This window comes from Primulina eburnea, chromosome 10 (genome assembly GCF_022965805.1).
Source record: "Primulina eburnea isolate SZY01 chromosome 10, ASM2296580v1, whole genome shotgun sequence".
Taxonomy (NCBI): domain Eukaryota; kingdom Viridiplantae; phylum Streptophyta; class Magnoliopsida; order Lamiales; family Gesneriaceae; genus Primulina; species Primulina eburnea.
Window position 1 is genome coordinate 21,407,337 of NC_133110.1, and position 14,424 is coordinate 21,421,760.

Sequence of the window (14,424 nt, forward strand, 5' to 3'; positions counted from 1 at the left end):
ACCAACTATTCACCTCATATCATAGAACAATATAGCACTGGAGGTGACGTAAGAGGATCGACCGGAAACAAGGAAATCCAACAAAGATATTCCGCAAATCGGCAACGGTATCCCGTATTCAAGCTAGGTATTTTTCGCTCATTTTTCTTATAGCTACACACCAAACTAGAGGTCGAATTGAATATAAAAGTTATACCTCTTGTTGCATAGATGAGGCACATACCGCCCGTCGTCCCAAAATATTGCAGGAACTAACATTTTCTGAATGCCGGAACATTTCAATATGATCATAAAAAGTTACACATGCTGGAAAAAAAACGGATATTATCATATCCGCTTATCACTCAATACTATGTGATAAATAAAATACATATCCGCTTATGATATGTATCATGCCAGATTTCAATATTATCATGCCAAATTTAAATATCGTCCTATGGTGCCGGATATTATCATATCCGCTTATGACTCAATACATAAATCAATAGATCAAAGATATCAATCTCATTCAATTGCAAATAACAATGCAATAAAATAAAGTATGTGATTTTGGGAGACTCAAGTTAAATCAAACTTGAGTTGTGCAATCCCACATCAACATCAATTTATACATTTATCTTCTCCGTTTGACGAAGTCGAAGTCTCTATTTCAAATCTGTCCATACCCAATCTGGCAATGACAATATCGAACATGCACAATATCAATATAAAATTCAATTCAGAACCTGTTATGATCAATACTCAAATCAAGACATAATCTTATGAATGTCAATGATACAACAATACAATCTCAATCAATACTGATTCTAATCAATATCAATGTACTGATGTTTTGACAGCATAACAATACAGTCTCGATAACCCCGTCAGTCTCAACATCACAGATATAATAACCGAACTCATAATCAATATCGGTACAAGTCATAATCTCAACAATAACAGACAATAATCTCAAATCTGTATAATCTCGATTATATCGGTTCTGAAAATCATAACAATTACATACACAGTCTGTTCTTCAATCTGACTTCAAATATACGATGCCTACTATATCAGAAACACCATATATGATTCATATTCAATTCTGAAAATATCATAATTTCAAACGATATCAAAACGTAACAAAACTTACGTCCTGTTGGAGCTGTCGTCGATAGGAACACGGTACTGTACTCGGATTTCAACTCAGATGACCAGATCGTAAATCAGAACTTGAGCTTTCCTCGGCAGCTCGTTTCTCTTCCTCTTTCATTTTTAAGTCTAAGGATTGATATGTGTGTGTGTGTGTGTATATATATATATATATATATATATATATATATATATATATATATATACACACACACACACGTTGCATGAAAACACGGCTTGTTCTTTGTAATACACGTCTCGTGCAAATGCGCGACCACCATCGGCGCATATGCGCGAGACACAAAGTCTCGGCGCGTGCATCTCGGCAGCTCTCGCGCATATGCGCGCCTTCCCTCGGCGCATATGCGCGAGGTTCTCTGGACATGTCGCTTGGCTTCTCGCGCATATCGCGTTCGTCTTCCGCGCATGTGCGCCATATTCTCTGGAAATGCTGTTGGACACCTCGCGCAGATGCGCGCCCTCACTCCGCGCAGATGCGCGGGGTCTTCTATCCATTCCGCGCATGCTCGCGCATCAAGTCGCGCATGTGCGCGAATGCACTACCCTCGCACATGTTTTGCTTCTTTTCTCGTCTTTCCCGGTCTAATACTTTCCGTCTATAATTACATCAATTAATCCATAACTCATTTCAGATTAATCTCAAATTACAATAAATAAAATCCCGGGCATTACAAATACGCTTCGTATAGTCCCCAAATAATATTTTTTCTCAGATCTTATGAACCGAAACTTACAAAAATTATACGAACTCCGATATTCTTAGCTTGTATTATTCTCGACTCCTTCATAACATTACTTCCATAGTTTTGTCTATTATCCCAATATACACGAATTCCGTTTAAAAAATTTCTCCTCTCAATTATCTTACCTAAATTCTGGAATCTTACAATACAAAACTCCCAAACTTCCTGATGAAATAGCAATCGTTAAACCCAAAGGTATTTGTATCTTAAGATGAAACCAAAAATAATAAAATTGTTGATTAAATCTTATTTCTGATATTTATATCCTTTGTTCTTTATGTCATAAACTTAATACCTATAATATGATATATGATATGAAATATGTTATACATGATATGCTATTATTTCGAAGATGATGTATATTTGTTATGTATGTGCTCGAACGATCTCCACTTACTGAATGACAACCATCACTCACCCCTTATTCTACTTTTCCGAGATAAGTTAGAAGAGGAAATCGAGGAAGATGAACAAGACCATTTTTTGATTTGATAATAAGATGAATCAAGAAGTTTATTTTATTTTTATTTTATTGAAGTATTTCATTTCTCGTTGTAAACGTTTCCGCATAGTTTTATCATTTTAAAAATCTACATTTTAAAAACAATTTTATAATTAATTATGATTAATAAATCAGTTTTTTATTTATATTATACTACGAAATTTGTTGTTTTCATTTGTATGATTATAATAATACAGTGCCCGTGTGGACTAACCGAAATTCAATAGATTTGTTTACTTTCTTTGGGAAAAACCAAAATTTAAAAAAAAAACAATTATGGTGGTCAAACTTGCTGTTTTACTTCGTGAACCCTTTTAACAGCGGAGCTGCTGATAATTTCAAACACATTACATCTCTTTGACTCTTCCATTCCAGAACAGAATTGAAAGCGTATGATCGCAGCAAGAAAATGAAATGCTTCAACTTCATCAACGGGGAGCGCAGGCCCGGAGACGAGGGCGGCGAGCAAGACGGTGCCATCCCGCGTAAAGTGTCGTGGGCTCGTTCCCTGAGCATAGCCTCCACCAACATGGACATGCGGCCGTCGGAGCTCGAATCCGAGACTTTTGAGGACTGGGCCGATTCTTCCGTTTCGTTCCATGATCTCTTGACCAGGAGGCGTGCCAATGATCTGCGTGCTTTCACCTTTTCTGAGCTGAAATCAGCTACCAGGGGGTTCAGCCGCGCGCTCCTCATAGGTGAAGGAGGATTTGGGTGTGTTTTTCGGGGCAGGGTCAGGATCCAGAATTCTGGGTCCGGATTGGAATCGACGATGGATGTCGCTATCAAGCAGTTAAATCGAAATGGATTGCAGGCATGCTCTTTAACATTTTTTTGTCCTAATGTGACATTTGTACCATGGATCCTTGTGGGTATTTCTTGAGTTTTATTTGTTTATTTATTATGTTGTTGATGAGTACATAATTTTTTTAACGGGGCTGTGCCGCCTCTGGCAATTCTTAAAAGTGTCTCTTTTTTATTATTTATTTATTTCAATTAAGTGCGGGTCTATTTGATAAAGGGTGAGATTATCCTGTTTTATGTCCTTGCTCCATAATAGAATGGAAAGTTTGATTAATTTCACATGGATGCGTTGCATATTTTCTGTTAACAATGTGTCTGTTTGGATAACTTTATGTGAAGGAGATGATAAAAAACAGGACATTTTCAGATCTTTTTAAATTTCATTTATAGATTTCATGGATCAGTAATATTTTCCATTTTAGACACTGTGTCAAAGGCTGAGGATATTGGCAGAACTGTTCATGTTCTGTGGACCATTCTGCAGTTGGATTCAAATTTGAATTCAACGGCTGCTTTATTTTGAACAAACACTTTTTTTCAAATTTAGATGTCACGACGCAAGTAGTTAGCTAAAATGGGCTGGACTTATGAGAAAAAATCCTTTCCTTGGACTTGTTCTTTCTTATGTACTTTGTGCTTTAATATGAGTTTGGCTGTATCCACTCCTGTAAAGTCACCTATAGTCCGCTAGGTGATTCTGGAAACAGCTTGCAAGGTTCATCTTGATATTCTCTAGTTGATTCTTCCAAAGGGCTACCTGTCCATTGGATTAATATCTGGCTAAGTTCCTCTACATGACATAGGATGGTATTATAATCATACACATCACATGTTAATGACAGTGGGCTGTATCCTTAGTCTAAGGTGGTAATCAAAGAACTTCATTAGATACTGTCCTTCGACAATGGCCTCAGAGCAAACATATGAAAGATCAGAGGGATTTAGTCTATGAAATTGGTTTGCAATTGCAAAAGTTCAGATTTCACTCAATTTTGGTTCCTCAGTTCAGTAGTTCAAAATCCTGAAGCCTATGAACCGTGTTACCTTCAACTCTCATGTTTCCCTCGTATTTTAGCTATCCTACACTGATCACTTTGATGAAAATTGTCTTCCAATAGGGTATTTGTTGTGTGGGGGTGAGATTTGAACAGTTGGTCTTCAAAAAACCATAGTTTTAAAACATTTTACACACTCAAAGATCACCACAATAACCACTAATTATCTGTTTTGTTTCACTGGTTGTTACTTTGGAATTTTACACATGTTTTTATCCTCCCTTTTTATCTTCAGCCATCTGGATTTAATATGATTTTACCTTGTTCTGATAATCTAAAACTAAGTTCTGTCCATATTTTCATTGTTTTGGTCATCCATTTCTATTGCCAGCTTTGTCAATTCGTGCTTTGCTCCATTTTGCTGTGCAACTGGTTTTCTTCGAATATTTTGCGTAATAATCAATTTACTAAATGTTACTTCATATTGACTGCCTTTAATCTATATGGTTGAAGAAATTGATGGCAACAAAAAAAAAAACAGAGATTACTTGCATTCGGCTCAACAGAAACACGAAAAGATTTGCGTTTTGGTGTTCTTTGCTGATTTTTTTGCAACCGTAATGGCAAGCAGCAATTAACTTCTTATTTTACAAGTTGTATGCTGTTACAAGACTCATATTATGGGTTTCAATTTTTGCATTCTAGTAATCAGGGGCACAAGGAATGGATTAATGAAGTCAATTTATTGGGCTTTGTGAATCATCCTAATCTTGTTAAGCTAGTTGGATTTTGTGCTGAAGATGATGAAAGGGGGATTCAGCGTCTTCTGGTATATGAGCTAATGCGTAATAAAAGCTTGGAGGACCATTTACTGACCCGAGCATCAGATCCTCTTCTGTGGATAGTAAGGTTAAAAATTGCTCAAGATGCAGCTCGTGGTTTGGCATATCTTCACGAAGAAATGGAATTTCAGGTCAGTCGTCTCACACGCCAATCAATACATTTTACTTAAAATACACATTTGCATCTTAAACTGTGACGAACCGTACATTTGCTACTTAAAATTTGCGAAAAAATCTAAAATTTTCTTAAATAAAAATATCCATACGGTCGTCAACTCATCGTTCATAAAAATATCTTTGAAATGATCCATCACCAATAAAATTTTTCTAGCAACACGCTTGTTCCAAACATCCCTCACCAAAACATAAAATCAGAGTATTTTAAACTTGCATAAAAATATTAAAATAACGTGGGCGGTCCTCGGGTCTAGCCTCCAGCTCAGTCCAAGCCTGCTCTTTGGTCCCCACCTCCTGTCTCCTCATAGACATCCTCACCTGCATCGATCAAGTCTAGTGAGTCTAAAGACTCAACACGTATAAGCTGGAAATAACGAATAATACGTAATAAAACCACATGCAATTTCAAAATAGAGCGTACATACTTAAACTTGATCTTGGAATAACTTGAACATACGTACGTATCTTAGACGTGCCATAACGTGAAACTTTCATAAACATTCTTGTATACTTGAACATACTTCAACATACATACTTCATAATTCTCTTTGCGTAGAGGCATGTTTCAAAGCAAGTGACCCATACATAATAAATGCATGATCAGACAAACCGCAGTACTGGGCTGACAAGGATGTATCCACTGCCACATATATGAGATCCCCGTTCATAATTTAACGGGCTGGTTGGTCCCCGTTCATAATTTAATGCTTTTCAACCACGTTCATAATTTAACGTGGTGGAGAGGTCCTTGGTCACGTTCACCGACTTCCAAACCTATTCATAATTTGGTCACAAGACATTTAACATAGCTCAAAAACTTGAAATATTTTCTTTTGCACGTCAACATACTTACTTGGCGTTGAGGGATTCGTTGGACTTCGATCGGAGTCGCTGCTGCTGCACATACTAACATGAAACTGCATACTAACTTGCATAGCTTAGACGTATCAATCATGCCTACTTACAAGTTCAATCAATTCCTTAGGACGTTCTAAAATTCCCATGACTCGACTTTGTAAATCATTGTACTAAACCTAGACCTCAAACCTCAAAGCAAAACCATAATTTTTCCCAAAATATGAACGACACGAACCCCGTGCCTACCTCCGTGTATGGGTCCGTGTAGGTTCGGGTAAGAAGAACTCGAAAAGAAGGGTGGACATCGACCCCGTGTCAGGGTTCGTCTAAGGGTCCGTCTAGACCAATGTACCTATAAGCAGCGACGATCACCCGTCGATCCCCAACGAAGCCTGCAACAATAAAACTCCAAGAACTCATCAACATCAATAATTTCTGAAAACGCAGTTTGAGCAGTTCCACGAAAAACATCATAACTCACTCAAGTTTTATCCAAATAACCCGAATTTTATATCAAATCGAAGGTATCGAAAAGTTCTACATTTTTTTTATTGAAAGTTTTCTCGAAATCTCGACCGAAAAATTCGCAGTTTTAAAAAGAACAGTAAAAACGTGTTTTAGATCTAAAAATTTTCCTTCAAAATTGATCCAAACGATTAACCGTTCAAACTATGAACATCATACCTAACTTTTTACACATAAAACAACGCAACACATATTATGACATGATCGACGCAGCAAAAGAGAGATTATACGTGCTTTTTGATGATTTGAAATACCGTAACGACGTCACCGAAGCGGAGATAGAAGCGAGGTTGATCCGGGGCGATTGTGGCGCTAAAATTCTTGAAGGGAACACACGAAAATTCGCTGAAAGTTAATGGAGAAGGGGACTGCTGCTTATACTCAAGGAACACTAGTATTTTCTCTCAAAACAAATCTGAAAAAAAATATATATGTGTGTGTGTTGTGTGTTTTACGTGTCTAGTGTGTGTTAGTGGTGTGTGTGCGTGTGTTAGGTAATTAAGGGGAGATAATTTAGCTTAATTAATAATTAGCACTAATTAAAAAAATACTAACTCTCCCTTAACTTAAACACAATTTCTAATAAAATTAAAAAGGTACCTGATCTAGACTTTAAAAGTTTTAAAATTCTAAAATTCACCTAATAATTAAATTATGCTTTAAAATGCTAACAACATAATAAATTAGTAAAAAAATACCACATCCTTAACTTAAAATAAAATACCATCTTTTAAATTGCCAACAATCGTCACCGGGTCTTTTCTTCAATCCCGCCTCGGATAATCGTCTGAAACATGAAACTCGAAAAAAAACATTTTAACGTGCATCACATAAACATGAATAATTTAAAATAATGTATTTTCATACATTATGCATGGCTAAAACTCATTTAAAATTAATTAACCGATTTAATAATTAAATGAGTGCATGGGTTATACGCGTACTGAATTTGGGCACTACATAAACAATGTAGAATGAGAAGAAATTAGTTAATTTTTGAAATTGAACATGGTTATGATTTAGTTATGGGGTGAAAAGCTTGACGGAGTGAAATCTAACTTCTCCATCTCTATATTCTGAGATGAAAGTGTAAAATGCTTGTATATTTCCCCCCTAATTGTAAACTGTACATATTGTCTTGATCATGATTAGATTTCCCAATCAGGTTTGATCTGCCTTTGTGTTTGTTTAGTTGATTTTCAGAGACTTCAAGAGTTCAAACATCCTCTTGAATGAAGACTTCAATGCCAAACTGTCAGACTTTGGACTGGCTAGGCAAGGTCCAGCAGCTGGACTCGATCAGGTTTCAACATCGGTGAGTTTAATTTGTTTCTAGGACAGAATTATTACTTATTTTGTGATTCTCTATGGGCCTAAATATGAAATAGATGACGATCGATCTGTTTTAATTTCATATACTTTGGTCAATGATGCAACCCTTTATTTTGCTGCTGAATTATTTTCTTCAGGTTGTTGGTACTGTAGGCTACGCAGCTCCGGAGTACATCCACACTGGGAGACTCACTACTAAAAGTGATGTATGGAGCTTTGGAGTAGTTCTATACGAACTCATTACAGGAAGACGAGTGCTGGAAAGAAACTTGCCACGAGGAGAGCAAAAACTCTTGGAATGGGTTCGACCTTATGTGTCCGATCCAAAAAAGTTTCACATAATATTAGACCAAAGGCTTGCAGGACAGTATTGCACGAAATCAGCTCAGAAACTTGCATCACTCGCCAACAAATGTCTCATGAAGCATCCTAGATCACGTCCGAAAATGAGTGAGATAATTGAGATGCTTGGATGTATGATTAATGAAGCATCACTTCCAGATAAAAGTGTACCTCGAGATATTAAACACATTGAAAATGTGGAGGAAGAAACTGTGGAATCAGAATCAGGAAAATGTGAAAACTCCATCCGGAAAAAGGGTTTTGATTTTCTTGAAATTGTGTCGAGGAACAGATCGATAGGGAAGTTAGATTGGAGAAACTGGACCCCAAGTCTAGCGAGGACTTGATATTCTTGGTTTCTTTTCAGCATGGGCTGATGGGTTTTTCGAATAGTTGATGGATATATTATTTATTTTGCCCCCTTTATCTTCGCAATAGAGCTGTATATGAGGTTGTGCGTTGCGACACTGCTTGCATTTTGCCCTTGAATCCTGGAAGTCAAGGTGAAGTGTACAATGTTTTGTTAGAGTAGATGTCCTGCAAGTCAACGGTTGGCTAGGAAATTTATTGACTCTAGTGAAATAAACAATCTTTATTTTAATATAATTTAACTTTTTATGGTCTTGTTATACTTTATATGTATACTCATGCAATCAGCATAGATAAAGTTCTTGATTATGCTTTAATACAAATGAATCGTAATTCGATGTTGAAACTCATTTGTAAACACTGCATATTTTAAATTCATTCCTAGTCGATTCAGCCGCCTAAAACAGAGATAAAGACTGCTTGAGCTCGAGACTAGCATCTGTGATGTTGTGTACTGCGTTTCTTGGTAAGGACATAAAGATGTCCAAACATGCAGATGGGTAGTCATATGATGATTATACCGAACAACCATCCCTCGTACTTTCCAAGTAGTTATCATTCATCGAGAGGATAAGTCCGTGGTTATGATTGTACACCATTAGTTCTTACGACCCGGGACAACACTGAGGTTCTATATGTTAGGGATGTGCTTTGACTCATTTACCGGCTCCAGGAGAGTCATCAAGTGGCGAGGTTAGGTACAGTTGCGACACATATAGGAGCCAGTGTATTGTAGTCGGGGATTCATCGCTCATCTGCGGGTGTTGATATCCTATGTGATCTGATGAAATAATAGTGCATGGAATCTCTAGCAGAGTATGAGATGTACGTTAGAGAACGAGTTCTCAAATAGTACATGCGATGCCACTATTATAGTTATCACATAGTTATCGAATTATTATGCAACCCTCGATGAACCAATGGTTGCAGATTCGGTCGGGATATATGAGATGAAGGGACCGTACTGTACGTTAATCATAATCGACTAGTTCTTGCAGGCACTATCAGTGATACCAAGGGAATCATGGGGCGATGCTACTAGACGCTCTTACCATGATCCGATGGCTGGCATTCTTGATCAAGGTGTTGATGAAAAGAATGAGGCTAACTAGGGTAAGCCCGAATAAAAGATTATGTCCTGAATCACAAAGAGTTGTGAACCCACAGCTAGCTGTATCCCTGAACCATTGAGGGTCACACAAGCATTGGATCGTTTGTTCTTGTTGAGAGAATAAATTCAAGGAGTTGAATTTATATTATGATATAGTAAATTCAAGGAGTTCAATTTATGATAATTAAATTTTGAGAAAATAAATTCAAGGAGTTGAATTTATGAGTTAGTAAATTCAAGAAGTTGAATTTATGAAATTTGGAAAGAATAAATTCACGGAGTTGAATTTATAAAATTTGATAATTTAATTTATTAAACTCAAATGTTGGGTTTATTAGATATTGAATTTTTGAGGTGATATAAATTCAAATAGTTGAATTTATAACTTAAATAATAAATTCAAATGTTGAATTTATAATGATTTAATTTATTAAGCTCAAAAATTGAGCTTATTGAATATTAAATTTTGGAGATGATAAATTCAAGGAGTTGAATTTATAATTTAAATATTAAATTCAAATGTTGAATTTATAAGAGATTTAAATTAAATGTAATGTGTATATGTATAATGGACTTGTAGGAGTACAAGACCAACATACATATTATTAAGGTTTTTAATTGAACTTTAAAATATTAATTAATTAATTAACTAGTTAGGCTAGAATAATTAATTGATTAAGCCCATTAAGTTTTTAATTTATTAATGGCCCCTAAGCTTATATATATGTGTATTAGGCTTAAGGTTAAGAACAATTCATTCACGATTTTTGAAAAACCCTAGCCTCCACTCTCATTTGTGTTTTTGAAAATTCCTCCATCTTTCTTCTCAAAAATCGGCCACCTCTCTTGAGAAAGAATTTTGAGCCGTCTCTCAAATATTTTTCTCATACGTAAAATCTCTTCCATATTTACTAGTGCAAATTGGAAGAGGAATAGATCATCCAGTCGTGGACCTAATTAGAAGGAAAGAAAGGAGTCTTTTGAAGAAAGTTCGTAGGGATTCATCAAGAGCTAGATCTGTAATACCGGATCGGTTGGTGTCCAGTGATTAATTCACCAAAGGTATAAAATTTCAATACCCTATGAATGTTTATGTTAAATCATACGAGTGCTTAAAGCCAAACATATTTTGATTGTCAAAATAAAATAAATAAAATTTTTGAAACTTCCGCTGCGTTTGGGCGTGTAGAAAACCGAGATCTTACAGTGGTATCAGAGCCAAGGTTTTTCTACATCGTATGGTTTTGATATTGAATAATTTATTTCTAAATGGATCTACAAAAGAAAGCTTGGGGCAAATGGGAAGGTAGTGACCTTCAAAGCAAGGCTGGTTGCAAAAGATTATACTCAAAGGCAAGGAGTTGACTATGAGGAAATTTTTCACCAGTTGCTATGTTTAAGTCCATTAGATTACTACTAGCCATAGCATCATGGTATGACTATGAGATATGACAAATGGATGTAAAGACTGCATTCCTCAATGGAGACATCAAAAAAGAAATTTATATGTCTCAACATGAGGGATACACATCAGTAGGAAGTGAGCATAAGGTATGCAAACTTCAGAGATCTATATATATGGTCTCAAGCAGGAGTCAAGGAGTTGGAACCTCAGATTTGATAACACTATCAAAGAGTTTGGTTTTGCTAAGAATCCTGAGGAACCATGTGTGTACAAGAAAGTTAGTGGGAGTGCAGTGACATTCCTGGTACTTTATGTTGATGATATCATGCTCATTGAGAATGATGTAGGATTATTGCAATCAACTAAAGTACGGTTAGCAATTAAATTCTCCATGAAATACATGGGTGAAGCATCTTATGTATTGGGAATACAAATCTATAGAGATAGATCAAAAGGATGCTGGGGCTCACCCAAGCAATTTATATCAATACCATTTTAAATAGATTCTCTATGGAAGAGTCCAAGCGAGGATACTTACCAATGTGTCATGGTGTTACTTTATCTAATGCAATGTGCCCCAAGACTGATGAAGAGATAGAGATGATGACACATATCCATATGCGTCAGATATTGGTAGTATCATGTATGATATGATATCGACACGTCCTGATGTTGCTTACGCTCTAAGTGTTACAAGCAGATATCACGCGAACCCTGGTGCAATGCATTGGAAGGCCGTGAAAGATATCCTTAAGTACTTGAGAAGAACTAAGAACTTGTTCATGGTCTAAGGGGGTGGAGAATTAAAATTGAAAGGCTACACTGATTCTAGATTCCAATGTGACGTAGATGATTCGAAATCGAACTCTGGTTTTGTATTCATGCTATATGGTGCGGCTGTCTCTTGGAAAATTTCCAAGCAAGACACCGTTGCGGATTCCACCACTGAAGCTGAATACATTGCTGCATCTGATGTAGCCAAAGAGATAGTTTGGATGAGGAATTTTGTCCAAGAGTTGGGCGTTATTCCTAATGGAGTTGATCCAGTCCCGTTGTACTGGGACAACACTGGTGCCATTGCGCAAGCAAAGGAACCAATGTCTCATCAGCGATCCAAACATGTACTGATGAAGTTCCATGTCATACGGGAGATTCTGGGAAGATGAGACATATCAGTCGAAAGAGTCCTCTCTGCAGATAATGTTGCTGATCCACTTACATAGCCCTTGTCAGAACCATTGTTTCAGAAGCATCGCAAAGCAATGGGATTAAAGATAAGGGTAGTTGGCTCTAGGGCAAGTGGTAAATTGTTAGAGTAGATGCCCTGCAAGCCAACGGTTGGCTAAGGAATTTATTGACTCAAGTGAAACACACAATCTTTATTTTAATATAATTTAACTTTTTATGGTCTTGTTATACTTTATCTGTATACCCATGCAATCAGCATAGATAAAGTCCTTGATTATGCTTTAATACAAATGAATCGTAATTCGATGTTGAAACTCATTTGTAAACAATGCATATTCTAAATTCGTTCCTAGTCGATTCAGCCGCCTAAAACAGGGATAAAGGCCGCTTGAGCTCGAGACTAGCATATGTGATGTTGTGTACTGCATTTCTTGGTAAGGGCATAGAGATGTTCAAACATGCAGATGGGTAATCATATGATGATTATACCGAACAACCCTCCCTCGGACTTTCCAAGTGGTTATCATTCATCGAGAGGATAAATCCGTGGTTATGATTGTACAGCATTAGTCCTTACGACCCGGGACAACACTGAGGCTCTATATGTTAGGGCTGTGCTTTGACTCGTTTACCGGCTCCAGGAGAGTCATCAAGTGGCGAGGTTAGGTACAGTTGTGACACATATAGGAGCCAGTGCATTGTAGTCGGGGATTCACCGCTCACCTGCGGGTGTGGATATCCTATGTGATCTGATGAAATAATAGTTCATGGAATCTCTGGCCAGAGTATGAGATGTACGTTAGAGAAGGAGTTCTCAAATAGTACACGCGATGCCACTATTATAGTTATCACATAGTTATCGAATTATTATGCAAGCCTCGATGAACCAATGGTTGCAGATTCGATCGGGATATATGAGATGAAGGGACCGTACTGTACGTTAATCATAATCGACTGGTTCTTGCAGGCACTATCAGTGATACCTAGGGGATCATGGGGCGATGCACTAGACGCTCTTACCATGATCCGATGGCTGCAATCAGAAATGAGTTCTGACATTCTTGATCAAGGTGTTGATAAAAAGAATTGGGCTAACTAGGGTAAGTCCGAATAAAGGATTATGTCCTGAATCACAAAGAGTTGTGAACCCACAGCTAGCTGTATCCTTGAACCATTGAGGGTCACACAAGCACTGGATCGTTTGTTCTCGTTGAGAGAATAAAATCAAGAAATTGAATTTATATTGTGATATAGTAAATTCAGGGAGTTGAATTTATGATAATTAAATTTTGGGAAAAAAAAAGTCAAGGAGTTGAATTTTTAAGTTAGTAAATTCAAGTTGAATTTATGAAATTTGATAATTTAATTTATTAAACTCAAATGTTGGGTTTATTAGATATTAAATTTTGGAGGTGATATAAATTCAAGTAGTTGAATTTATAACTTAAATAATAAATTCAAATGTTGAATTTATAATGATTTAATTTATTAAGCTCAAAAGTTGAGGTTATTGAATATTAAATTTTGGAGGTGATTGAATTTATCATTTAAATATTAAATTAAAATGTTGAATTTATAAGGATTTAAATTAAATGTAATGTGTATATGTATAATGGACTTGTAGGAGTACAAGACCAACATACATATTATTAAGATTCTTAATTGAACTTTAAAATATTAATTAATTAATTAACTAGTTAGGCTAGAATAATTAATTGATTAAGTCCATTAAGTTTTTAATTTATTAATGGGCCCTAAGCTTATATATATGTTTATTAGGCTTAAGGTTAAGAAAAATTCATTCACGATTTTTGAAAAACCCTAGACTCCACTCTCATTTGTGTTTTTGAAAATTCCTCCATCTTTCATCTCAAAAATCGGCCATCTCTCTTGAGAAAGAATTTTGAGCCATCTCTCATATATTTTTCTCCTACGTAAAATCTCTTCCATATTTACTAGTGCAAATTGGAAGAAGAATAGATCATCCAGTCGTGGACCTAATTAGAAGGAAAGAAAGGAGTCTCTTGAAGAAAGTTCGTAGGGATTCATCAAGAGCCAGATGTGTAATACCAGATCGGT

General features: G+C 36.3%; 1 protein-coding gene across 1 annotated transcript; it reads left to right on the forward strand.

Annotated features, from left to right (window-relative positions):
* The first annotated feature begins 2,687 nt into the window (after positions 1 to 2,687).
* LOC140803217 (serine/threonine-protein kinase PCRK1) lies at positions 2,688 to 8,896 on the forward strand. The gene is made up of 4 exons (XM_073158954.1): positions 2,688 to 3,211; positions 4,909 to 5,169; positions 7,791 to 7,913; positions 8,068 to 8,896. Exons 1-4 carry the CDS (start codon positions 2,807 to 2,809, stop codon positions 8,617 to 8,619), a joined length of 1,341 nt encoding a protein of 446 aa, XP_073015055.1. The 5' UTR covers positions 2,688 to 2,806; the 3' UTR covers positions 8,620 to 8,896.
* The last annotated feature ends 5,528 nt before the right edge of the window (positions 8,897 to 14,424 follow it).

Bases quoted from the DNA above. Each gene is read 5' to 3' on its own strand.
- LOC140803217 (XM_073158954.1), top strand. From the start codon at position 2,807: ATGAAATGCTTCAACTTCATCAACGGGGAGCGCAGGCCCGGAGACGAG. The intron at 3,212-4,908 runs GCATGCTCTTTA...TCTAGTAATCAG, and splicing joins TAAATCGAAATGGATTGCAG to GGGCACAAGGAATGGATTAA. The intron at 7,914-8,067 runs GTGAGTTTAATT...TATTTTCTTCAG, and splicing joins TCGATCAGGTTTCAACATCG to GTTGTTGGTACTGTAGGCTA.